Raw genomic sequence first — 27,890 nt, 5'->3', positions numbered from 1 at the left:
AGGGGAGTTGGTACCATTTTCTGTTTCTAACGCCAGTCACATTTCCCATGATGACAACGTCTCTGACACTTGGTTCAGGTGGCCTCCGTGAAGGGGAGTGGGTGTGCCCAGGAGGCTGCAGGCAGCAGCAGGACTCTCTGTCCTTGGGTGGAGCTCCATTTGGGGACTCCTGGGTGCTCACCTGATATAGACACTTAGCACATGGTCCCTTGGGAGACTGAATTGTTTGAACGTTTAAATGCCACTACAAAACTACAGTCGGAGGCTGACAGGACTTCCACTCCATACTTTATCTTCCTCTTTCCTTGAGCACTTTCTAATCTGGCACCGAAAATGGCTGCTTTGTGAAAAACTAATGACAGTAGTGCTTTCTAGAAGGGATTCTCAGAATCTTGATAATATTGGCATGATACTGATCTGTTTTCTCTGGGAGAATCCTCTCAGACTTCAAATAATGGAGTTCATGGTGCCAGTATTTTTTTTTTTTTTTAAACAGCCTCCAGTTTTTGCTTTTCAGAATCACAAGTATGTAGATTTTAACTTGTGATTTTATTCCCCTTTTTTCTCCTCTTAATTTATCAAGCCACCTAGCAAAGCACTGTGTTTTTGGTTATCCTAAAGAAGTCATTTACCAGGTTGGGAGGGGAGGGCTTAGATCCAGACCCTCTCTGCTCTGGAACCCTGACCGAATACCCACCCACCTAGCTAACTGGTCCTGGCCAGGCTGCAGAAGCAGGGGTGTCTGGGACCCATGATATATGCCTGCACTGCCTGAAGACCTGGCTGGTGAAAGGCGACCTTCTGAAGAAGGTTGCTGGGTTTGGTCATATACACTATGAGCTAGAACTGGACAAGGGCCTGGCGATTAGACCACGGGTTTTGGCGGAAGAAAAGGGAATTAAGTGTTGAGGTAGAAAAATTGTATTCAGGTGTTGCGAGGCTTCATTAAGTGAGTTCTTGACTTGAGCCTATGACTTTAGAGTTCAGTGTTCTTGACCATTGCTTGCCGACAGTTCTGGTATTCAGGATTGAGCCCCTGAATACTGGGGGGAGTGCATGTTGGTTGGCATATTTACAAGGGGGTTCTCGAGCCTCAGTCCAGTGAATTACAGGTTCTCCTTTGCTCACATGAAATCAATGAAAATGAATGTCCTTTTAAACAAATTAGAGTGGCTTTGAGGAAAGCCAAATTAAATGCATTCCTGCTTGAACCTGTGTTTCTTTGAACACAGGTGGAAAATGTGTCATGGTTTTAGGCTACCCAAACCTTTACTTTTAATGACATTTCTCCTTTGTTGCTGTAGGGAACCTGTGTTAACTATTTTTTTCCATCCCTGAGGTCCGACTTTAGAGAGCTTCATTCTACAAATGTGTCCCGAGCCCCAGTGTGGCAGGAAATAAGAAGATGCTGAGACACATTAGCTTGCTGTCCATGACTTACAGAGACCACCTGTTAAGTGGGTACGCTGGAGAAGATTGTGGGGAGAGCTGAAAAGATGAAGGAATTGTAAGGCCCAGGTTGCAAATAGGTAATTGTCACAGAGGCTGGAGGAAGTAGGGTGGAGGGAAAACTCAGTCAGATACTGAAGACTTGGAGGAAGGGAGGCCGTGTGCCTGTAAGGAGTAATGTAAGTGAGTGGTGGGAACCCCCCAAAAGGGGTTTTATAGTAAAACAATGGCAGAAATGGCGCCACTATACCTGGGTAACCTCTTTACATCTTCCACTGAGTTGGGCATGAGAGAGATCTTCAGTTTGTTCTGGAAAGGCCTTTGGGGGTCCTGGGAATAGCACCTTCTGTGAATAAAGGAGACAGAAGAGAGATTTCTTTAATAAACTGCCCACTTTGTGTGTCCCCCCCCCCCCCTTGACGAGTGCTTTATCCTGTGAAGGCCGTCACACTAATAATCATAATAGCTACCGATTACTGGATATCTACTTTGTTCCAGGAACTGGAGAAATGTTTTATGTACATTACTCGCTTTATTTTAATGGACAGGATACAAGGGGCTCAGAGTCCCGAGGGTCCCAGAGCTGCTGAGGAGCAGTCAGGATTCGAACTCAGATTTGTCTGATTCCAAAACCTTTATTTCTACTGGGCCAGTTAATTCAAGAAAGTAAAAAGAGTTGAGGATATTTGGGGGCATTTGCTGCATCATAGCACAGGGCCAAATGAAGGGGAAGGCAGCGGAGGGATTTGGGTTTGTGTGTCCCTCAAATCCTTTGAGCCCTTTTGTAAAAACAAACCCCTTAGGCCGGGAGACGAATGTCTGAAGATGCTGACCCTTCAGAGATGTAAGCCAAACAAAATGGGCTTTGCTGATTGTCACTAAGCCTTTTATCTTAAAATTCTCTTGGAAAGCCTTCCTACAAGAGGGAACATTATCCAATCAAGTTTTTCTGCAAATAAAAGACTGTTTGTGGATGCTTGTTGGCTTGTTTCTATAGCTCAGGGTGACTTCAGTAGTTTCTTCCCTGCAGTTCCCACTTATTTTGGCATTTTGATTGTGGTTGAAATTTTCTGATTTTTTTTTTTTTTCTATGACAGGTTGATTTCTTTTCTAGGGGAAAGGTTCTTTTCCCTATGTTCTGCATACCCCCAACCAGGGAAAAGGCAAATAGTTGTATTGTTTGATGAAGTCTTCCTTTGAAGGTTGCACTGTGTGTGTTTAGCAGAAATCAGCAGGGGAGTAAGGGCTGTCTCTAACACTTTGTTAGAATTTCTCCATAATTCTACAACGATGAAACAAGAACTTGGTTACAGGGCAGGTTTGCTTTCAGAAATCCTGGCTCTTGACAGTTTTAGAAGTCCCAAGACTGTTTTAGCTGGAGAAACTGTAATGTTGAGTGTTAGGTAGGATCTTTGGTTGTACAGATATCAGTGACATGATAGAAATAGATTTAAATCTTTTAAATTTCCTTTAAAATAGAATTTAAAAAATTTTAATTGATTTTTAGAGAGAGAGAGAAAAACATTGATTTGTTGTTCCACTTATTTTATGCATTCATTTGTTGATCTTGTATGTGTCTTGATCGGGGATTGAACCCTCAACCTTGGCATACTGGGACAACGCTCTAACCAACTGAGCTACCCTGCCAGGGCTAAAGTATTATAGTATCGTTGATGCCTGAGAAGTTAGAGATTTGTACAGTATTCATGGATCTCTTCTAACTTTGAGATTTTGTGTATTTATTTCATAGCCCTCATTTTGAAAATTAGCTATTAGCAAATAATTTTGTCCAGGAAATTGAATAATGTATTCCACGGTAAAAGAAGAGTGTGCAGTTATGTATAAACTTATTGCTACAATAACCAAGTAAATGGGGTGCACTTGGCAATCTCAAAACAGTGCCACTAAATTACGGATTGCTGGACTTGATAAAATTTACCGGGTCTCTGTTATTTAACTGGGTAGTACAATAGCAGAGTCTCTTTTAAAATGATAAAATTCTTCTAGAATAGTTGAATGGCTTCATTTTATTCTTGGAGGTCTTCTTACACCTATTGCCTCCTCAAATGTGAGTACTTAAATATTACAGTGTATGTAGAACAAAATTTCATGGGTGACTGAGTACCAGCTTAAGGTCTTTCTGCAGGCCTCTAAGGGCCCAATGGCAACTGAGGGCAGTTTCACTGAAATTATGGGTAGTGTATGGGGGTAGGATTGAAGGGCTAGCAAGGAGAGCCTTAAGAGTAGAGTGCTCAGTAGCAACTGGAGGCCATGAAAGTTAGACTGAGGCAGTTAAATCAGCTTCAGGCTTAATAAAGTTGATATGTCAACCCGGGAGAAATCGCAAGATGACTCAAAAATCCCACCTTGCCACCACAACAGCCACGTCCTGTCTTTAGTCATGGGCGTAATGAGCCTCTTCTAGCCTGGTCTTCTGACTTTCAGTAACCTCATGAGCCTTTTTCCTGAATGTGGCTCCTGATCCAGCGACATATGCTCAGGGGCAATTAAAGAACAAACTTCTCAAAGGAAGCGTGCTCCGTTGGGTTTACAGGTTTCACATTCTAACTCTCCAGGACCCTCTGCATCTCCCTGGAGATGAGATGCATAAACATCTGTGATTCTTGCTTTTGCATTTACATCTCATGAATAGGCAATCACTTGAGCTTTAGCACCAACACATTTTCAGTTCGTATGTGATATAGTTAAATCCTGCCTTACATCTGCCTCCTGCCTTGTAGGTTACTGGCTAGCTGTTTATTGATATAAGACAGCTAGAAACAATGTCACGTGATAGATGTCAGAAATTTCATCTTCTGTCCTACTTCTGGTCACCATGTGGAAATTTGCCTGGCAAAGAAGAACACACACACACACACACACACACACACACACTCTTAATCAATTTCAAGTTTAGAGAAAGACCTGTCATAAAACATAAAACCACTGTTTTGATGGATGAAAATGAGTTGCTGAATGCACAGTCTCGGTATATGAACTACGTATTCAGAAGGGCAAACTATTGCAGCAGAAATATTGCAGTGGGGAAGGGCATGTGATAGTTGTTGAAAAGTTATTTCCTGAGAAACCTGGGGGTGATTCTGGGCAAGTCACTTGCTTTTGGGGGGGCTTCAGCTTCTCTATAAGATCTGAGTAGGTGTGTGGTAAGAGCAGGTCTCCTAAACCCCATTGAATCCTTTTTATCTGCTAATACAAGATTTAATGTCTAAGGAAATGTAATAAGGAAAAAAAATGCTCACGGGTGCACTGCTACCAGAAACTTGTAGTTTGTGCAGTAAGGAAAGGGGCAGCTGGGCCTTTTCCTGCCCGCAAGAGCACTAGGAGCACATGAGGTCGTGCCCTCTCGCTTTGGAGTTGAGCGTTCTTCTAAGGAAGACATGCTACAAGAAAAGGCAGTCACAAAAAGTAGTTCCTGAATTTTTTTTTTTTGGCTTGCCAAGTTGGGGAAAAAGGAACCAAACCCCTCCTACCTTATGTTTTTAGCATGTCTTCCTCTCTCTTTTTTCTTTTTATATATCTTATCTCTCTTTGAAACTTACATGTGATATTCAGAAGGGTCAAATGTTTTGGTGAGAAGGAGGAGGGGGGAAGTGGACAGTGGGGTAGGCGCCGGCTGGGGTCACCATTTCCCCCTTCATACCAGCTTCCTGAGGACCAGCATGTCAGTCTTTTGCCAGCATCACTGAGTGTCTGGCACTTGTGGTTTTTGTGACCCTTTTACGAGTACCATATGGCCTATCCTCTCTTTTCACTGTCCCCAAGGTGCTTCATCAGAAAAGTTAGCACCGCCATTCCTTTCTGACCCCTTACTCTGCTTTACTTTTCTTCATTATTCCTTCCATCCTCTGCCTTCACAACCCACTGTTGTTTATCTGTTTTCTACTTCTTGCTAGACGTTTCTCGAGAGCAGGAACTCTGCTTTTGTTCACTGCTGACTCGCCGGTGTCTAGAACAGTGCCTGACGCGTAATAGGAACTCAATGAATATTCGTTGCTGTAAAGGCAAGTTTGCAGTTGTTGGTTGAATGAATAGGCGGTGAATATTTTATTCACTAGTCACCTCCCTAGGGAATCACATATAGTCAAACTTTACACCCTGCAGTTCTTAGGTCATCCAAGGTATGATTGGACTTGTGGAGTATGTTAACTGTTATAATAGAAGGCAAGTTTTTATTTTGGTGGTGGTGGGGTGTGAGTCAGGTTATTGATGTATAATTTACTACATACAGTTAAGTTTGTCTCCATTAAGTGTATGGTTTGATGAGTTTTAATAAATGTAAGTAGTTGTATAACCACTGCCAAATCATGATGTAGAATATTTCCATCACTCAGGGCTCTTTGCCAGTCCGTCCCCTCCCCACCCATAACCACTGGCCACCAATGGTCTGATTTCTGTCGCTATTGTTTCACTTTTGCAGAATGAAATGTAAGTGGAGTCATACAGTATGTCGTTTTTTTTGTCTGGGTTATTTCTCTTAGCCTAAGGCTTCTGAGATTTATCCACTCTGTTGCATATATCAGTAACTTGTTTCTTTTTATTGCTGAGTAGTATTCCGTTGTAATTTATTCACTAAGTTGATGGACATTTGGGTTTTTTTCAATTTGAGCTATCCTGTGTAGGACTTCTACAAAAATTTATGTACAGTTATGTGAGCATATGCTGTCATTTTTGGGGGTAAATACAGTAGTTTCTCTTTATCTGTAGTTTCATTTTCTATGGTTTGTTACCTGTAGTCAACAGTGGTCCAAAAGTATTACATGGAAAATTCCATAACAAAACAATTTATAAGTTTTAAATTGCGTTCCATTCCGAGGAGCGTGATAACGTCTCACACCATCCCATTCTGCCCTGCCTGGCACGCGAATTATCCCTTTGTCATGCATATCCACGCGTTATATGTTCCCTCCCCACCTGTCAGTCACTTAGACTTCTCGATGATCAGTTTGACTGTTACCATATTGCAATGCTTGTGTTCAGGTCACCCTTCTTTTACTTAATGGTGCCATATTCACATGACTTTTACTATAATATATTGTTGTTACTGTCCTACTTTATTTTTAGTTACTGTTGTTCATCTCTTAGTGTGCCTAATTTATAAGTTAAACTTTATGATAGGTATGTATGTAAGGAAAAATCATGGTGTATAAGCTTCAGTACTATCTGTGGTTTCAGGCATCCACACTGGAGGTCTTGGAACATACCCCTTGTGGATGAGGGGGCACTGTTATATGTAGGATGGGGTGCCTGGGCTGTATTATCAGTCTGTGTAACTACAAGACACTGCCAAACTGTTGTGCCAAGTTGCTGTTCCCTTTTACATTCCCACAAGCACTGTATGAGTGTCTGTTGCTTCACATTCTAACACTTTAAAATTAAAACAAAGTTTTCGTAGTCCTAGTGGGTTTGCAGTGGTAGTTCATTGGGGTTTTTAAAAATTAAATTATTATTTTTTTAATTACAGCTGAACCTGGTTTTGCTTGGGTGTTCTCCTTTTGGCCGAAGTAAAAACTCGAGGTCTATTGCAACAGCAATAAAAAGCGGAGGGAGGATTTTGGCTGCTTTTTCTTACTCTCTTTTTTAAAATTTTATTTTTCAATTACAGTTTACATTCAATATTATTTTGTATTAGTGTTAGGTGTCCAGTATAGTGGTTAGACAATCATACACTTTATAAAGTATTCCGCCCCCATCTCCCCCTGATATTTCCAGTACCCCCCTGGCACCAGACATGTATTGCAATATTACTGAGGATATTCCCTGTTCTGTACTTTACAACCGTGACTATTTTGTAGCTACCAATTTGTACTTCTTAATCCCTTCACATTCTTAACCCATTCCCCTACACACCTCCTCCCCTCTGGCAATCATCAGTCTGTTCTCTGCTACTATGAGTCTGTTTCAGTTTTGTTTGTTCATTTATTTTGCTCTTTAGATTCCACATATGAGTGAAATCATATGCTCTTTCTCTTTCTCTGGTTGACTCATTTCACTGAGTATAACACCCTCTAGGTGCATCCATGCTGTCGCAAAGGGTAAGATATCATTCTTTTTTATGGGCAAGTAATACTCTGCAACTATAGGGGTTGCACATCTTTATTTATTTTCAGAGGTCATGTTTTAGCAGTCTGTTGTATTTTCTGGATATGAATAACTTTAAAATATCACTAGCATCTGAAGTAAAACTTTCTGTAAAAAATTGGCCGGAGTTTGAACAGTCACTCCTTCCAGACTCATACTGTACAAAAGGAGGTCAGGGTTTGGAAACTACCTGTTGGATTTGGGCGAGGGGTGATCCATCTGGGTGACTGATAACAAGACCTGGAGCGAGTGCACACAGGACTTGAACATGGAACTCAGCAAAGAGCGTATTTCATGGCTCCATTGGCCGTGGGAGGGTTGGCTCCACGCTTAGCTAAACCTGCTGTTTGCGGGAAGCAGACCAAGATTCAATTAGTTTCCCGGATGCCTCAGGAGTCACCTGGGAAGCTCAGCAGTCCTCTGTGGCTGTCAGGAGTGTATGGTAGAAGCCTGTAGAACACAGAGCTCCCTCTCTGGGGACAATTTATTTGAATTAGTTAATCAAGCTTGAGAAATCGGTTACCACAGGCCCAGAAGTGCCACCACCTTTATATTCTGTAACCCTATTTCTCGTGTCCATCTCTTAGTTAATTAATTAAGCAAACATTCCCTGAGCATTTACTGCATTGCCAAATACCTTTTTCATACCAGGCAGGGGCAGGAATGGTCCCTACCTGGACTCAGCTCCTGGGAGAAGTGTGGCAAGGGGCAACTGGCTGCCCGGGAGCACCTTGGAGGGGCCCCTAAGTCAGGTGTCAGTGCAGGGGTGACAGGAAAGGATCCTGACCAGGAGACAGCTAAGTGGAGACCCAGGATTTAGGAAGAGTTAGGCAGGCTGATGGGACAAGGAAGTCCCAGTGACAGGAGAGAGTGTGGGCCATTCAGAACCTGTAAGTAGTTTTCCAGGGCGTGTGGAGGTGGGGGAGTGGTGAGAGGGGAGACTGGAGCTCACAGGGACACTAGGTAAAGATGTGAGGCTTGAACTTTATCCTCAGGGGGTTGGTTTTAAGTGGGGAAGTGGCGTAGTTAGATATTTGGTTTCGTTGACTAAGTTTGGTTGCTCTGTGATAAATGGATGGAATGGGGCAAGACTGGGAGACCAGAGAAGTGGCTGATGTGGGATGAGAGTGTCCTCTCCATTGGCAGTGACTGGAAAGTGGGATCCTTTCCAGCCAGTAACTGGAAATGTGTAGAAGGCTAGAAGTGAGTGTGCTCCTAGCTTTGAAACATTGAGAAATCTAGTACACAGTACTTACTGCCTTCTTTTTAGTTTTGGTTTGTTTGTTCTTTTTTTTTTTTTGGAAAGCTGATGTAGAAATGTCCCTTTGGCTTCAGTTACCTAGCAGAGGGGTCTGGGCTTTGCCAAACCCTTCTCTTTGCACAGCATTGCTCCTCCCAGTGATCACTGCTTTCTGAGGTAGGAGGAGGGGGTTCTGTAGGCGGCCAGGGCCGTGCCAAGGTGGGTGGGGGAATTGGGGCAAGAAGCCTGACTGTCTGCACCCAGCAAGGCCCGGGCAAACCTTCTACTGCTGCTCTGGGCACATTCTACTGCTGCTCTGGGCTCCTTCTTGCTAACCTTCTCTGTGTGTCTCCTGGAGGGTCTCTAGGGTCAGAACCTGTATCTGGAGACCCAGAAGCTCTTAATTTTAGGAAAATACCCTCCCCAAAATCTCCTCCTGATTTTCCTCTTCTCATGTACCTTCTATAGAGGTATGTCTTCTCTTCCTCTGAGATTCTCCACTCAAGTTTAGTGGAGGCAGTACTGTGCTCTGGTTTGGCCCCATCCACCACCAGGCTCTTCATGTTTGTCCTTTCTACTGTGCCCTTCTTGCCTTTCCGGACACCCACAGTGGATTTGCTAGAAATCCATTGGAAATTATGTAACCATTTCTGCGCTAGAGGGTACTAATAGACCAGAGAAAGATAAGTGAGGAGGAAGGAACTAATTTCTTTGGCACTTATAATGTATCATGTACTGTGTTGGAAACTTATTTATATTATCTCATTTAATCCTTAGGACATGGTGCAAGGTAGTATTGTCATCCCCATTTTATACTGAGGAAATAGATGCTTGGGGAGCATAAAGGCTTGGGCAAGGGTACACAGGTGGAAAGCTGCGGCTAATTCATGTCTGGGTTCTTTGTACTAAGTTGCTTTTCCCGTTTTTAATCACAAACTTGTGTTCTAACCTTCTCATTGTTGCCTTGGAAATCTGAAAAGATTCACATAGCTTCTAAAGCAGCTCAGTAATTCCTGGCGAGTAGCTTTTGCCTGAGAAAAATCTAGCTAATTATTTATGTCACTGTTTCTGGAATGCAAACCCTGTACTAGGCCACTTGGAAACCTTTTGGGATTACAAACACAATGGCATTCTGACTCTTAGAGGCCAGTTATCCTTTAGACAACAATTACACACTGATTCTGTGCTGGTTTAACTCTTCTTTGTTTTGGAGTGAGGATGTGCGCCTTTCTATAGGTTTGCCGTGTAAATATATCCTAAGTCTTGAGTACTTCAGAGGAATTTCTGATTTGTGGGATTGTCAAGGAATGAATTTGACGACACGATGAATGACTGGGCCATTCCTTCTATGTGGATTCTGCAAATTTCTCCATTTTCTTTTCTTCTCTAAAAGTTTTTAATCCAAGTCCTTGTGGAGTGGGGGACAGAAGGGTAAGGTCCTACTACACATTGATGTTTGTGCTGAGATCTGATTTGGATTCATGGACTTCTGGTCTACTACTTCGTTTTATATCCACAAGTGGTCACTACATTCTTAGCTCTTTTTGCTCTCTGTTCCTCATGCCTAATATCCCATTCTCACCTCGACTCCACTAGAGACCACGATGATTAACTGAGCCATTTTAAAAGGAAAGCTGGTTTCTGGTTTCCGCTGAGGGTTCCTGACTATGAAGTGCCAGCAGAGTCTAGCTTTAACCTGTGTATCTCTCCCTTCCTCCTTCTTCCAGTTTCTATTTTTGTGCTCCCCTCTCCCCCCCTTTAATTTTAGTATGACTACTTGGGATCATTCCAGCATTAAATAAATGCAGTTGTTGAGTGGGCAGTTAGGGCACATAGAAACGTTGTATCTCCCTCTTTATGAGAACTTGCCCTTCTTGTAGCACGGCGAGACAGCCCTCTAAGGGGGCACCTGTGACACCTGGCAAGGAGCAGCCGGGCCCTTGGTGCCGGTGCAGCCGGAGCAAGACCAGAGGGTGCAGATGTCTAGACAGTGGGAGCTTGTCAGTTTCGCAGGCACTGCTCCCGCCTGCCTTAGCTGACTTGTTTCTCCACAGGATGTTGTTTTCTTTCCACAGACACACATCACTGGGGTTGTCCTCTACACCTGGGAGCCAGGTGTCGTGGCATTTCCTGGGTGTTTATTTCCAGTCATCTCAGGCACACAGCGGCTTTCCAGATTGGGAAACTGCTTTCTCAATGGAGCCGTTTATCATTTGAATGACTCCACTTTGTGGCCAGATGAAAACGTGGTCTGCAGAGAATTTCAGGGAACAGCAGAAATGACTCCAGGTTTGAGGCAGAGTTTATAAATGCTGCTGACGTTTTATGTGAGGGGAGGCATTTTTTTCAGAGAAGGGAGGCAGGTCTCTGGCATGCCAGTATTCCACGTCCACCCTCAGCGTTTTGACCACCTCAGATTGCTCACTTAAGTCTGTTTTCCTAAGTGTATTTTTCATTCCCCGATGATCACCCCAGTGGCGCTAAAATGAGTCCCTGTTGACTGGAGAAGGCTGAGGCCGGAAGTCGAGGACCCATGACCTTTTGAGAAGCGGTTATGATGCAGCCCTGGGACTGAGGTCTCAGGTGAGGGGGCTGGAGCCCCAGCCCTCATTGGCGTGTGTCTGGCTTTGCAGCAGTAACTGACCGCTGTCTCCCTTCCTGCTTTATCTTTCAGTTAATGACCAGCCACAGCGCCTCTGCTGTGAGCTCCGGCCACTGCCTCCACGGGTTCCGGGCCACACGCAGGCTGCTGTGGGTGCCGCCTGACGGAACATGGCGTGCTGGCCTCAGCTGAGGCTGCTGCTGTGGAAGAACTTCACCTTCAGAAGGAGGCAAACAGTAAGCTTGGGTTCTCGGTGGGGGCACGGGGATCTCCTGTGCGTTTCTTCATGGCGTTGAGTTGGGGATTAGAGGAGGGAGGAAAGAAAGTCTTACTAGTTTTCTCAAAGTGATGGAATGAGGTGGCTCTGGTGGCTCTGTCACTTGTCACCGAGGGCAGGTTTGCAGCCAGGCAGATACGTCAGCTTTGGTTTGTGCTGCCGCCCAGGCATGAGTTCTGACTTCTGGAATCTGGTGCGGATCGCCCTGCCCATCCCACCGGTTCCGTTTCCTGCGGCCTCGGGGGCCAGCGGGGTCTACAAGAGCGCTTACCGGGCCCCGGAACTTCTGAAGTGAGCTAATGGCCCAGCTTTTAGAGGCTGAATCTTTTAGTGTCTGTGCGGACTCTTTCGGCTTTGACTGCAAGCCTGGAGGAAAATAAGCCAGAGACGTGCTGTATTTATGTGTAGGGTCCTAAGCCATTCCCTTCCCAGATGGCACAGGAATTCTTGCAGTAATCCCGAGAAGATCTTCTTTAATGCACAGGTGAATGGTATTTTTCCACAGAGGAGGGTGAAAGCTATAAGACACGGTCAGCTCCTGGAAGCTCAGATGTCAGCTCTTTGCTTCTCTATCTGAACACTCTTGGAAATCACATCTAGTCTCCTGGGTTCAGCTATACCTCTCTGTAGTTGGCTTCTAATCTGTTTCCTGCTCTGCCTTTTGCCTCAGTTCGGAGCCTGCCTTTCCACTTGGCTGTCATAACGAAGCTGAACATGTCTATAAGCAAAATGATCATTTTCTTCTTAGACTCAAAGAGCTATAAGGGACCTTGGGGATAAATTAATTTAGTGTTTCTCAAACTAGAATAATGTTTGGACCCTTTTTAAAAGAATAAAAATGTTAAGGTCCCTTTGTGTTCACTAAATTTCTTTTTATTATAATGTTACTTAGATGTACATATGTGGAAGTAGATACAAACCCCTTATTGTATCTGATGTTATATTACCACATGATTCATATATAATTACAAATTAAATGCAAACAAAATCGCAAAATCAATACAATTCCAATGGATATAGTAAGACGGCACACATTGTTTAGCTGAAACCACATCCAAGTAATAACATGAATATGGTAATGAAGGCTGCAGTGCCATCCTTTTGAGTCTGGACAGTCTTATGTTCTAAGCATTCAGTTCTCCAGCCATTTTTCCCATGGCCTTCATTTGATATCATTTGACTTTCATTTGGACCACCAACCTCATCATTCATAAATCATGTCTGCATCTGTTCCTTTCTCATTAGTCTGCTACAATTATGTTGGTGCCAACACAGTCAAACACAAATATAAACTTAGGCTTTGAAATCTTGTGCCAGAACTTGTTATGAAGTAGGCATTTAGAAAATCCAGATATGTTTGTTCTAATTTGTTTAGATGACCATTGAAATGAAAATACAAAATGGTTAAAATGTTCACAGGGAACTCATATGTAATCCATCAAGAATACATATACATACCCCAAACACACACACACACACACATACACAGATTCTAGTTTGAGAAACAATGATTTTGTCCAGTCCTTCATGTTATTAGTGGGAACGTGAATCTCAAGGTCACTAATGAGAGAGTAGGAACTAGAGTCTAGATATCTAACATACCCCACCTGTCTTAGTAATAATAATGGTAAACTATAAAACCTGTTATTATGTAAGGAAAGAAAACACTTAGAGTGAGCTTCCATGTGCTAGGTACTAACTAAATAGTGTATTACTAACTGGATTATCTTTTTGTGACTCCATGAAGTACTGTTATTTCTTTGTTACAGCTATGGAGATTAAGTAATTTGTCTGAGGTCCACAGAAGCACATGTAGGGTTCAAATCTAAATCATCTGACTCCAGAGTTGGTATTCTAAACCACTATGTCAAATTGCTTTTCCATGGTATCTTTTATTATGTCCTATCCTTTGTCTCAAGATCTTGAAGTTTCAGACTTCTTCGCCTTTCCTCCTGCTTTCTATGGCTTTTCCCAGGTTCTGGTGTCCCAAGTCCAAATTCATCTCTCATCCTCATTTCTTAGGTCCAGGTCCCTTGTCTCTTCTCGTCCTGGTTGTAACAGCCCACGTGGTAGGAAACCATTCCTGCCGTGGTGTGTCCATTAGCCAATGAGTAAGTGGAAAGAATCATATCATCTTACTGATGAAAGGAGGTCTCAAGGGCAATACAGCCCAAAGCCTCTCATTTTACAGTTAAGAATACTGAGGCACAAAGCATGGAAGGAATTTCCCCATGGACAACAAGGAATCAGGGTCATGGAACAGGGTGTGGGGGTTGGGCCCATTTCCACAGTACGTGAACTTGTTGCTTCTTGCTCATGATAGCTCTTGGGTTTTAAAAGAGTTAAGGTTGAAGAGACAGGCAGTCTTAGTCAAAGGCACTCTGTGGTCTTGTGGCAGAGTTCCTACTGAAGGAGGAAGTAGGGGCACAACATCCTGACACCAAAGGGCTTTTTTAAATGATCTGTCACTGCCCCTTAGCTTGTCCTGGTGATCTTCCTTCCTGATTTCTAAAGGAAATGTATTTTGCTGAACCAGAAAGAAAGGTGGTTTATTTCAGGTTGCAGGTGCTTAGATTGTCAGAGTTGGAAAGATCTGGCCTGCCCCCACTTACAATTGACAGAGCTGGGATTTGGGACAGGGGACAGGGGTCCAGAGTGGATCATTCATGGAAGTAGCCCCAGAACGAATTTCCCGGTGGTCCTACAGGCATAGGCCCTCCTTAGCAAGTTTTGCTTTATCTGCACTAAAGGTTTAGTGCCCCTGGATCCTAAGTTCGAACTGGTGGCTCCTTCCCCATGTACCTGGCTTGGGTTCCTGGATTCTGTTGTTAAACAGTGGAACCTGTTAAGGATTTTGGTGCCACTTTGTTAGCCCGCATAGTCAGAACTAATCAGTGTACAGAAAATCATTGCTTGTTTTCCTTCCTGTGCGATCCTAGAGTGTACACGTGGCCCCAGAGCCTGGCATCTGGGCTATGCTTAATAAGTATTTGCCGAATGAGTGGTGAATGCATTCAATGGGCCATTAGTTTGCAGGTCTGAAGGAGACTCCCCTGCTCCAGGGGCATTGTGGGCTGCTACCAGGAAGAACAGAAAGAACATGTAAAAGCTGGGACCAACCAGTACTCCCCAGAGCAACCCGGTTGAAAAGCGGCTGTTTCCCCTTTCGCTCTGTGTCCTCATTTGCTGGTGAATTCTGGGGGACCTCCCTGTGGTGCCCCCATTGTGCAGACTCATGGGGACCATCAGCCAGAGTTCACTTTCTTCTGTTCTTGTTGGGCAAAGAATTCATTGAAATTGAGTTGCGAAAGTTGGGTGCAAAGCTCAGTTTGGGTCCAAAGTAACGATTAACTAGTGTGGGTGGCAGTCATTCAGCACAAACAGGACAGGAAGGGCGAGGGGCTTCAGAGTTTTCAGGATCCTCATCTGGTTTTAGGATGAACCAGAGGCCAAGGTCCCCATGAAACAGATGGGACAGAGTGTGGCCATATCATTATTTATTTATTTAGCTTTGCCTTTGCTATTAAATATTTTCTTTTTCTTTTTAAATTTAATCTTTATTGTATTTTTTCCCATTCCCATTTAGTCCCCTTCTACACATACTCTCCCCGCAGCAATCACCACACTGTTGTCCATACCCATGAGTTCTTTATCCTTTCTGCAAACTGTGGTACTGTGTTGGGTGCTACCAGGCTGTGGATGGGGACTTCATTTAGAATGGAAGGCCGTGACATTTATACTGAGAACTCTGAAGTTCCAGCAGCAGTTAGCCAGGGGAACATCAGGAGCCCAGAGATGAAAGGCACTGTATTCCAGGCAGGGCCAGATCTTACAGGGCTCTGCAGTTGGGAAGGGCATTGTGTTTTCTTTTATGTGCCAAGGAGCCCCTGGGGCCCAGACTGTGTGTGGTCCTTGGCACTGAGAGGACTGGAGTGAGGAGAGCCCAAGGAGACAACTGAGTCATGACCTTCATGGGTTCCATTTTATGCTGTTTCCCTCTTTCATGTCACATTATTGGCTGTGTCTGTTCTCATATTTCCAAATAAGCTTCATATTTATAATGATTCTTGGTATGTAGGCTGTGTTTTGTAGTTTTGAAAGTACTTTTTATCCATTATCTTGATTTTCACAGCAATCCTGAGAGGTGTGCATAGCAGTTCCTGTTTCACAGTGAAGAAAGCATTATAGGTTAGTTAGTAGGGTGGTTACAGGTTAGAGGAAGTGCTGAATCTTTTGGTCCCAAAGTTACTATGGGCTGATTCCATTGACATTTCTAGTAGCTTCATAGTAATCCATCAATACAGTTTTTATTTTATAAGTTCATACTCTATTGCCAACATTTAGATTGTTGCCAGTGTTTGCTGTTATAAATAAATTACTATAAAGATTTTATACATCTAGTCTTTTCATACTTTTGTATTACTTCCTTATACCAGAATCTCAGGACTACAATTAACAGGTCAAAGGAACATGGCCCTTGAAATCTGTGATCAGATGCCCTCCCAAAGGATTAAACCAATTTAAAAAGCCACCATCAATGCATGATTATATAGTTTTGAAAGGAGGGCAGGTCTGATTTACAAAATTGTTTTTCCCTCTAGCATTTCTGATTGAAGCTTAAAGATTTCACTTTAATTTACGCAGACCTAATTGAGGTATATAGTTTCAGGGATGGTTCTAAAAATAATTTTTCTTTCACTCATATCATGTCATTCCTGCAGCTTTTATTAAACAGTGATTCCTTTTCTAGTTAATTTTTGGGATATTTATCAAAATCTTGTGTCTGTAAGGAGCTCTTTGGGGGTTATTTATTTGGTCATTTGCTAAGTATTTTTTTATTTTGATGCTAATATAGCACAGAGTGTGCTATTACTTTGAACATGCTGAGATCTGGGGTAACTCATTGTCTCAATTTTACCCTTTGTGACAGCACGGATGGACCTGGAGAACATTATACTAAGTGAAATAAGCCACTCAGAGAAAGACAAGTACCATATGATCTCACTCATATGTGGAATCTAATGAACAAACTGGACTAACAAGCAAAGTAGAGACAGACTCATGGATAGAGAGCAGGCTGACAGCATTCTATGGGGGAATGGTAGGGGGTGAGGGACTGAGCAAAAAGGAAAAAGGACTCATGGGCATGGACAACATTGTGGTGACTGCAGGCGGGGGTGTAAGAGCACTAAATAGTAATGGAAGAAAATACAATTAAAAAAACAAAACTCAAAATATAAAAATAAAAGACCACACTTCCTTTTTTGTCTCTCTGAGAATATACTTTGATAGTTTCATCAGTTTCTTTTTCTCATTGAATCTTATTACCTTGTCAAGTTCTAAAAGGTATTTTAGCACTACTTTAATGCCTAGGGCCATTTGGTAATGTTTGGAGATACCTTTTGGTTGTCTCTGTCCTGGGTGAATTTTGTGTTCGATGGCAGAAATAATTTTAGAGGTACAGAGTCAAAGGGCATGGATTAAATTTTATTTCTCAAAAGTTTTTGGTTTGTGGGGTGTGAGCTCTGGAGGCGATCTCTTCATCTATTCATACATGCTAGTGACTCAGGTTAGCAAGGGCTTTGAAAGATCAATAATTTGGATACTCTGGTAGGAAGGCAGGGGGCATTTGGGTGCGTAGTGGTTAAGAGCAGGACCCTGGAATCTGACTGGCTTGGAATCCTGGCTCTGCCATTTAGCAACCTTAAAGCCTTGGGCAATATATTAACTCTTTAAGCTTCAGTTTTTTCACCTGTAAAATGAATAATAATAGTACTAATAGGGTTGTTTGAAGATTAAGTGAGTTAATATATATAAAACACTAGTATCCAGTAAGACCTATTTAAGTGTTAGCTATTATTCTTATTCTTTTTCTTTTTTCCTGATCTGCTCATACCCACTGGTTTTGGAAGCTGGAACGATTTGTAAGATTTTCTTTGTTCTCTTTGCTTTCAGAGTCATGGGGAAGATCCATTCTCTTTTTTTCAATCAACCAACATATTGTGAGCCTCTGCTGCCCTATGGGGTCCTAGATGTGGGGGCTGCAGAGGTGTCCAGGAATGTAAGGGTGGATTCATTGGGTCAGGTCAGTGCTCAGGAGGGCTACTGAGTGAGAGACTAAGTGGCCATCTTAAAAGGTGCATGTCCCAAACTGGTTCCATCAGAGGCAGCGTGATGAACGCAAAAGGACACATAAAGGGGTCAGCAGATTTGGGTTCCAGTGCTGGTGTGCTCTCTTAACCAGGATATGGGCTCATTAACCTCTTTGAACCTTAGTTTCTTCACTTGTGCAATGGTAATGATACAACCCATCTCACAGTTATTGTGAGAATTAAATATCAGAGATGAGATATATAAAAATTCCTGGTACACAGTATGTACTCAGTATTGGCTGTAACTATAACAAATCGGTGGAATGAGTTGGTGTTTTTTGACCATGCCACTTAGTGGAGTCATTTCCCACCTGAACTACTTACTGTGCCAAAGAGAATTTTATGTGGCCTCAGGGGTTGGGAAGAACTGGCCGCTGACCTCAGTGCTGCCACTGACAAGCTCTGTGATTGCCCTTCCTCCAAGCTTTGGCCTCGACACATACAAAAGCGAGACAACAGTGGTTCCTACATCACAGGGCTGTTCTAAGGATTTAATGAAATAATCCACATACAATGTGCCTACTACATATTGGGCTTGAAATAATGGTAGCTACTCTGTCCTAAAAGTACAAATCATAGTTTCAGAGCTTGAAGGCTGATGACTATCTTACTCGTACTCTTTATTTAATTTTTTTTCTGAGTTTATTCCTCTTTTCTGAAGTGATTCACAGTTGTGCCATTTTAAACAAGTTTTATTCCTGTCTGTTAATATTTGTGATTTTATACAGCTGTAAGCTTTGAGTGGATACAATATTGTGTTTTTTCACTTAATATTATATGGTTAATAGTGTCTGCATTTCATAAATGTTGTTGTAATGACTGCATATACATTGTTGAGTAGATGTGCAATAATTTAATCATTTCCCTATTGCTGTGCAATTGTTTCCAGTATTTCTCAATTATAGCGTTTCAACGAGCAAATAATTTCATCTATGTAGCTTTCCATATTTTGAATTTAGTTCTGTAGGATATATTCTCAGTGGTATTACTTGGTCAAAGGGGATAAACATGTCTTTTGATACCTGTGGCCAAATTGCTTTTCCAAAGGGCTCAAGTGATTTGTATTTCCATCTTCATTATTTGATAAACTTTAGTTCATTTTCTTACTGAACACGGTTTTTAAAGTCCTCATGGTGTGGAAGTCTTAGTGAGGCGACAGTAACACTGGGGAGGAGCTCCCATACAAATAGGGCCTCTGCTGTGCCAAGTGCTGATAAGGGCGGGGAGCACCTGGGGGGTGCCCCCCAGGAGGGACTTCCACTCAGCTGGTAGAAGAGGCCACTGTCACTTGAAAGTTTGGAGATTTCAGTGTGTGTTGCTCCTGTTTGGGATTATTTATAGAAATACTTAGCAAGCCCCGTCCTGTCTTTGGCCTTGGAGACCCCATTGATAGCATGTGTTCTTTCAAAGAGGGACACATCTGTTATTTTTTTTTTCCTCCTGGTGTGCTATCTATAGCAAACTATGAGTCATTGTTATATGGCAACAGTAGTTTTTTGTTTTATTTATGGAAAATGTAGGAAACACAGGAAAGTATTTTAAAAAATTGCCCATTTTCTTATCACCTCAGGACACCCACTGTTGTTATCCTTATATTTCCTTCCAAAAAGAAGACTTTTAAAAAAGAGGTTAATGTGGAACCATAAAAAGGGCATTTGGATATTAAAAATGGACTGTTTAAAATTCTAAAAACTCAACCACAAATAATAAAAACAAAACAAAACTCAGAACAATCTGAAGCATCAGCAATAGCAGAAAGGTTAACTTAATTATGATCCATTCTCAGTGTGGAATATTAAATGGTCATTAAAGGCCATATTGCAAGGGAATATTTATATCATAGAAAACACTCCCAGTATGATGTTAAATGAAAAAGAAAAATATAAGACTATATATGATATATAATCTCAATTTTGTAGAGAAAAAATATTATTTGTGTATGCATAGAATAAAAGACAAAAATATTAACAGAGAACTATAGTTAGCTCATTTTACTAGGGATTCTCTCTGTGAAGTAGGATTAGGGGTGATTTATATCTATTTTTTGATTTCAGTTTTTCTATAAAAAATACATGGACTTGAGGATCAAGAAAGAAATTCTGTTAAAAGAAAAAGGGGTTTTTCATATCAGTGTTCTCTTGGCTTTATGGCTCTGAAGCCACAGTTGTGATTACTCCTTTTTTAAATTTAAATTAAATTTTATTTTATTTATCTGTTTTTAGAGAGAGGGGAAAGGAGAAAGAGAGGGAGAGAAACATCAATGTGTGGTTGCCTCTCATGCGCCCCCAGCTGGCGACCTGATGTGCAACCTAGTCATGTGCCCTGACTGGGAATCGAACCAGCGACACTTGGTTCACAGGCCAGCGCTCAATCCACTGAGCCACAGCAGCCAGGCAGTTGTGATTACTCTTAACCACAAGACCCCGCGACTCTTTTGGGCTCTTTGGTGTTCATCCTAATTAGAAATGAAAGGAAGAAAGAGGTGAGAGATTTTAGGCAGTGGAACTACAGATGGTCCATGACTTACAATAGTTTGTCTTACAATTTTTCGACTTTACCGGGGTGAGAAAGTGAAATCCATTTGGTAGAAACTGTACTTTGAATTTTGAATTTTGACCTTTTTCTGGGCTAGCAATATATAGTCTGGTGTTCTCTTGCGATGGTGGCCAGGCCGCAGCAGTGAGCTGCAGCTCCCAGTCAGGCACGCAATCACCGGGGCCAACACCCCATACTCTACAGTGTATTTATTGTGTGAGATGATTTTGCACAACTATGGGCTACTGTAAGTGTTCTGAGCATGTTTAAGGTAGGCGAGGCCAAGCTATGATGTTCAGAAGGCTGGGTGTATTAAGTGCGTTTCGATTTACGCATTTCCAATTTACAATGGATTTGTGAGTTTACATAACTCCATTGTAAGCAGATGAACATCTGTAGTTGTCTGAACACCTCTGGTTCAATTAAATTATGTCTAATGATTTCCCACCTGTCCCTGTGATTATTTATCCCTTGGTAACTCGTCGAGGCAGGGTTTTCTTTTAGAGAAACCTCATTGCTTTAACCAGTGCATCATGCTTACTTAAAAAGTTAACTGATTTTCTAACCTACCAGACCTTGCACTCTTCCCAACTCTTTCCAGTCCTGGTTGTGTGGAGGTCAATACGGAACTCTGTGTGAATTTCCATTATTCTTTGGAGCCCTGTCCTCAGCCCCTTCCGGGCAACTTTGTGTGCATTTAGAGGAGCAGAGCGGGTGTGTATTTAGCACAGCAGGGCCTGCTGGCCCTCCTCTTTCAATAAATGGTCATTACCTACCTGAAACTGTGCTAATAATGCTGGGGATGCAAAGAGGCCTTGACCCACTGCTTGCCTTCAGGGTGCTCATGTTGCAGCGAGGAAGCCAGTGATAGAAACAGATGATTTGCATTTGCAGGGCTCGGTTACAGTGGGAGCACAGGAGAAGGGCTTCTAGCTCAGTCTGAGATTTTAGTAAAGGAGATTATGCCTGGTTGAGTCTTGAAGAATGAGCAGAAATGAGCCCGATGGAGCAGGCTGGGAAGCCTCATCCCTTTCTTAAGGAAAACTCAGAGGTATGGAATTGTATGTTACAGGGTAAGAACAGCAAACAGTAAAGTGTTAGGGAAGCTCAGAGAGCGCTGGGAAAGCCTGGAGAAGTGGGTCTGTTGTTTCACGTTTCTGTGGATGTCCCCAAGCTCAGTAACATCAGGCCTCCATGTTACTGTTTAAATTCACCTTGCTCTGTCTTCTTTCCCACTCAGGGTCAGTTATTGCTGGAAGTGGCCTGGCCTCTATTTATCTTCCTGATCCTGATCTCCGTTCGGCTGAACTACCCACCCTATGAACAACATGAATGTGAGTATCTGAGCATCCTGCCTGAGACTTCCCACTGGCAAGTGCATGCAGGGCATGGGCTACATTTGACTTTTCCTCAGATGCTGCCTTTAGGAAACACTGTAAAATGGTTTGAAACAGAAAAGCTAGGTTCCCAATTTTTTCATAAGGCGTGAACTCAGGCAACTATTTGCAGTCCTAGGGAATGGTGATAATAGTAACTGTAATAATAGCCAACGTCTGTTTCATACATTATAAATCATAAAAGTAAAATAACCTTACTGATAGTTCAGAAAGTAGTGATTAGAAAAGACCCCTAAGGCAGCCCCTTACCTCCACTGTCATCTGGTCCCTGCCAGTCTTTTTCATATGCATGATGTCTTTATTGCAGTGCAGGTTCAAATCATGGAACACATAATTTTAAGCAGTCTTTGTGTGGAAATTCTCAGATTGGCTAATATTATTTGATTTGATTCTTATAACAACCTTGCATATTAGACTTTATTATTATAATTTGCTTTATAAGTGAATTGGGGCTCAGAGTAGGGCAGGGACTTGCACAAGGTCACACATTAGTAAGTGACAGAGGTGAAATAAAGCTGAGATCATCTGACTCCCAGTCCTGTGTTTTGAGGGTAGCCTTTACAGTGAGTATGGAAAATACAGCAGTGGCCAAGAACACAAGCTTGTGATGTCAGGTTCCTTGGGTTTGAATCCTGGCTTCAGCAATCACTAGGTATATCATGTTGGGAAAGTGGCTTGGCTTCTTGGTACCTCATCTCTATAATAAAACCTATTCTTTATGGCTCTCAGTATCCCACGATTACATGTTTCTCTCCTGGCTTGGCTTGCTGGAAGGATTGGCACTGCAGAAATGTCCCAGTCTAAATGATCAATATTTATGTAGGAGGTTTATCTGGAACTTCTGTTCCATGCCCTATAACTTTTCCTACCATTGACCAGCTCCACCCATACCATGCCAGCCCCATAGACTTAAAGGATGCTGATCTTCAGGAAAGAGATGGCTCCAGGGTCACCCTTTGATTGTGTTCTTGGTCTGGTCAGTGGCCCATAGAGTCAGTTACTTACCTACTAATTTGCTAGTACACATTCTATTCAGAGGCGGGCACGGTAGGTTTACCATTGTGAGTATGTAAAACATAGAGCTTATTCTTGTACTGTTTATTAATATTACAATTGTAAACCTACTTTTGCCCACCCCTCTATATTCAAGTTTTTAAAAACCCCACAAAACCACAGGGGCATTCTACTAGAAGTGATTTTTAGATTTTACCAAAAAGGAAAAGAATATAAAATGAAATACATACTCAATTTGTGGGCCCAGGAGATAATTCTGCCTTCTCTTTTGGAACCCCAAAGATGAGTGAGCAAATGCATATTTGATTTTATTCAAGAAATACCCTAAGCCCCACCAATGTGCATGTTTTAGGGAAACTCAGTTTTTTCATCTGCTTAGCTGTTCTCTCCCTGGAATGATCACATGTAGGCAAAATGGTGTAGTAGAAACAGGCAGACTTTGGGTCAGACAAATTGGGGTTTGTTTGTAGCCTGTCTCTGACACTTATCGAGGTTGTGATCTCAAACAAGTTGTTGAATTTTAACCCAGACCCTGAATCTAGACCATAGATTCCCAGAAATGTGGAACTGTTATACCTATCGAAGGCTGCTAAGACTCTTGCCTCCCACCTGTGCACTCCTTGTAACCTCCCCTCCTGTTTTTTACTACCCTAGGGACCTAGCTGGAAGGTGGATTGCTAAGGTGAATCTTGCAGAGGTGTCTTGTCTCTGCAGATAAAGGAACGGTGCATAATTCTTCTGCATAAATCATTCCCAGGTTGACCCAGAGTCATCAAGGTCCCCATGACTTTCCTGGCTCCTGGGATTCCATTACGCTATGTGATTGTCATTCTGTGCACCTGTGCCAAGTCCTTTCCCTGCTTTTGCTTGCAGATAAGGTGGACACACCACATAGGGGAAGGTCTTTGCTTCACCCACCGAGGTATAGCCTGAAATACCTTCACCTTCCATTGTCCTGTGGTACCTGGACCACCAATACCTTGTCCTCAGTGCCAGAATCTCTGGGAGGTTAAAGGGGAGACTCCCATGGTCCTTTGAGTACTTGGCTGGGTTACATAAATCTCCCCTGTATGAGGAGCAGCTGACAGAGGCAAGGGATCTTGTTTGGTTTTCCTTGAACTATTAACGGGGAGATAAGGAGGTTAACTGTGTAAATGTTGAACAGGCCAGAGTCCCTGCAGACTGGCCACAGCGATCAGATCTTGTTACATCCTTGCTTTGGATGTTGCCTCTTTGGTTGGAATATGGATGGAAGGAAAAGATGGATAGAAGTGCCGCAATACTGAAATGCAGTGTAGCAAGTCCCGGCTCTGGGTTAAGTTCTGGGGAGACTCTATTAGCATCTTTGCATGAAAAGAATAGTATGAATAACACAGGGTCCCTGCTTTGGAGGAAGGTTGTAGCTGTGAGATTTGGAGTGTTCCCAGCTGGACAGTAGCAGAGTGAGTACTGCTGTAGGCTCACTGCTTGACAGGCCCATTCCCTGAGCCTTTACCCTGGGCTAGGCACTCTGCTACCTGCTTTGCCGGTCAGAGGTCATGGAATACTCACTACAGCTCTGTGGAGTCGGCTGTGTTTTTATCACCATTTTACAGATGAGGAAACTGAGAGTTAGAGGTTCAGTGACTTGGTCAAAGTCTCTGCTCAGTGTGTTGTAGGGATTGGATGTGAATTCCAGCTGGTCTGATCCCGGAGCCCCTGGAGCTCCACAGGTCTTGGTTCTCAATGGTTGTTTCCTCTCTGGGGGTCACACATAACCCAGGAATATGATGAAAGCCGCAGCCATGACCTTTCTGTCCGAAGGAATTCACACACACTTGGTCCTCAGCTTAAGAGCGCCTGTTCCAGGGCGCATGGCACATGTATCTTGGTATCCTCATAAGCAGCCCCCATGGCAGACCGCCACAAACCAAACTCTGCCTCTGACACCCAGTACTAGCCAAATACCCCCAGTCATGCTGTCTGTCAGAAGCTCCTCCGCAGTGAAGGCAAAGGAGAGCGAGCAGACGACCTATTGATTGGGGCTCATGGTTTCGATGCGGGACGCAGCAGCAGCAACAAACGGAGCTTTGCAGGCGGCATCTGACCCCGTGTTAGCATGTTTATTAGGTGCCTTTGAGGAGCTTGTGAGCTGGCAGAGGAGGTGACACGAACATAGGTGTGACCAGCAGAGGACAGTACAGAGGGGACTGAGAACGGCTCAAGTATAAAGGGGGGCGCCGGTGGGAGGGAAGGAGATGGACTTGGGTCACGGAAAAGTGGGTTCTACCCCTGGCCCTGCACACTGAGTGTTCTCCACCGACCACTCTTTCTTGCCCTAGTTTCCTCCTTAGAAATGAAGGAACTGAATTGGTTTCGGTCACCCTCAGGGCCCCTCTGGGTCTCTGAAAAGTGAGGTGGGCTGTGAAAGACAAACTAATACACTAGGCTCTTTCTGTATATGGTCTAATCCACCCCTCTCGCCTCTTCTCCAAGGTTTGTGCCAGGAATCGCATTCTACCAATGACGTCAAGTCGATTACGCTTCACTACCTGATGCCAAGTTTCCAAGTCAGGGTCAGATCAGTTAGAGGCGTCAGGTCTCTGGGATATGGGGAACGTGGCCGACAGGTTTGGGATGGAGAATGTAGGGAACCAATAGAGATAAAGATCAAGTCCCAAACTGCTTCAAAGAACTAATGTTTCTCCTGTGTTTTTCTTCTCCTCAATGTCCACAGGCCACTTTCCAAACAAAGCCATGCCCTCTGCGGGAACGCTTCCCTGGGTTCAGGGGATTATCTGCAATGCCAATAACCCATGTTTCCGTTACCCGACTCCTGGGGAGGCTCCCGGAGTTGTTGGAAACTTTAACAAATCCATGTAAGTACCAGATCAGGTTCTCTTTCCTGCATTTGCCAGTTAGTTCTTTTCCTCCCCTTCTCAGCCTCTGGAGGGTTTTGAATGGTTGGATTTGAGTGAAGTTGCTTTCATAAAGGTTTGTGTATGAATCAGTAAAAAAAAATGTTTGTGTATGAAGTCTGCGTGTGCAGAATGAGGGCAAGGACCATTGCTGTCAGATTTAAGAACCCCCCTTTGGTGTCTTTTAGGAGTAATGATGTGTCACTGAAAGTTATGTGGCTGGGGTGTAGGGGGCGTTCCTCCCCAGACTGGCTGATATGTTGGGAAGGAAAGAGAAGGGGTGCGCTGGCCTCCTCCGGGGAGACATCTGCTCCCTTTGTTGGTCAGCCCACTCATTTAGCAGACATTCACTGTGCCTCTGAGCCCGACCTGGGAGCTGGGAGAGGGGTCTGTGCATGAGTGGGGGCCTGCCTTCTGGGAGCCCACAGCCAAGGCCTCTGAGTCCACAGATCAGGTCTCTTGCTCTGTCTGTGCCCATCATACTGCAGCGCCCCATTGCCTGGTCCTTCTCTTGCCTGGTGTAGCTTCCTGAGGGCCAGGATACCACTTCCTTAGCTTTTGTATTCCTGGCTCCTGGCTTCAACACCAGATACAAGCATGGGCTTAATAAGCGTTTGCTGAATGAGCCACTGAAGAGTCTTGATATGCACAGGACCATGGTATGAGCTAGAATGGACTGTAGACCATGGTTTTTTTTTTTTTTTTTAAGTAAAAGATTTTATTTATTTTTAGAGAGAGTCGGGAAGAGAGGGAGAAAGAGAGGGAGGGATATATCGATGTGTGAGAGAAACATCGATCGGTTGCCTCTCACGTGCCCCCAGCTGGGGACCTGGCCAGCAACCCAGGCATGTGCCCTGACTGGGAATTGAAACGGTGACCTTTCGGTTTGTAGGATGACGCCCAGTCTACTGAGCCACACCAATCAGGGCACAAGACAGTTCTGAGGAAGCTTCAGCTAGGGCAGGCAGGGCCACGTTGTATGGACCTTGGGCTTTGTAACTTTCATGGACCCCTTCTTCCATGCAGAAGTATTTAAAACTTTATTTTATGAGTATGTCGGTCTAAAGATGAATATAATCCAGGCTGGATCCATCTTATACAAATCCTGAATTTTGGTTTTTATTCTGAATTTAAAAGAAATTAGAATTATTTTTGTGGACCTTAAGAATGTCCTGAGCCCTAGGTATTGATTGTACCTCCTGTGTCATGGATATGTTGGCCCCGGGGGAGTGTGTGTGTGTGTGTGTGTGTGTGTGTGTGTGAGAGGGAGGGAGGGCTTCCTGGGGAGGAGGCACACGGGCTGGGCCTTAAAGGAGATGGTAGGAGCTGGTGGACACGTGGGAAAGAGTGTTTGGGGCAGGGCTAGTGGGTGGGTGTTTAGAAGCACTGGGTACCAGCGAAGCTGGGCGTGGGGAGCAGTTGGGGTGGAGGACCAGGCGCCCAGGCTGAGCTTGTGTACCAGGCAGGTACTTTCTTTACGTGGGAGAGGCAGCTGGCCTAACCAGAGTGTTTGCGCTTTTCCTGTCCTCCCTGCAGCGTGTCTCGCCTGTTCTCAGACGCTCAGCGGCTTCTTCTATACAGCCAGAAAGACACCAGCATGAAGGATGTACACCAAGTTCTGAGAACATTACAGAAGATCGAGAATAACACCACAGGTGAGCAAAAGCCTGGCTGTGTATTGGTTTGGAATTGGGAATTGACCTGCACCAATGAGAAAGCAACTCAGGCGGCCTGGTGCTTGTCCCTTTCAGCTCCTCCCTCCTGGGGTTTCCTCCTCTATGGCTGGGCTGTAAGGCCTTTCTGCAGGAGGCATTTGAGAAGAAGCTGGAAAGGCAATGAGTGCGCTAGCCTCCTTCGGGGTGACAGGAGAAAAGCCCCCAGAGAGGAATGGCGCAGGCCCAGTGTTAGGACAGTTCGGGGTGCAGGTTGCTTTGGACTTCATTCCCTTGGAGATGGCCATATGGTTGCAGTGAATTGGGCAGATTTATAGATGGGGACACTTCTGTGCATATAAGGGCAATAAAGTTGCAGCTTGATATGGATAAGCGAAAGTAAGCATTTATTTCCAAAAGGAAGATGCACTTCATCTTCCTCTTAGTCTGATGGACATTTGAACTCTGATCTTTAAAATGTGAACTCTTTATCTCTAATCTGATGAGTGCCCAGGAGTGCCATTAAGGAGGTGTCTGAGGAGGAGGCAGGGTGCTGACTGGGGTGTTGGCTGCAGA

At 43.6% G+C, this 27,890-nt stretch overlaps 1 protein-coding gene across 1 annotated transcript in view; it reads left to right on the top strand.

The window, feature by feature from the left end:
• Positions 1-27,890, top strand: part of ABCA1 (ATP binding cassette subfamily A member 1) — a 122,345-nt gene that overhangs the window by 9,464 nt on the left and 84,991 nt on the right. Inside the window, exons 2-5 of the mRNA XM_090274517.1 lie at positions 11,463-11,626; positions 21,595-21,688; positions 25,482-25,623; positions 27,199-27,317. Coding sequence (XP_090130643.1) covers positions 11,561-11,626; positions 21,595-21,688; positions 25,482-25,623; positions 27,199-27,317 — 421 coding nt within the window. The 5' untranslated portion in view covers positions 11,463-11,560. The remainder of the gene's footprint in view (positions 1-11,462; positions 11,627-21,594; positions 21,689-25,481; positions 25,624-27,198; positions 27,318-27,890) is intronic.

This window comes from Furipterus horrens, unplaced genomic scaffold (assembly GCF_987537825.1).
Source record: "Furipterus horrens unplaced genomic scaffold, mFurHor1.1.pri manual_scaffold_4, whole genome shotgun sequence".
NCBI classification, from domain to species: Eukaryota; Metazoa; Chordata; class Mammalia; order Chiroptera; family Furipteridae; genus Furipterus; species Furipterus horrens.
The sequence above is the reverse complement of the archived record's forward strand: the minus strand, read 5'-3'. Positions and strand labels throughout refer to the sequence as shown.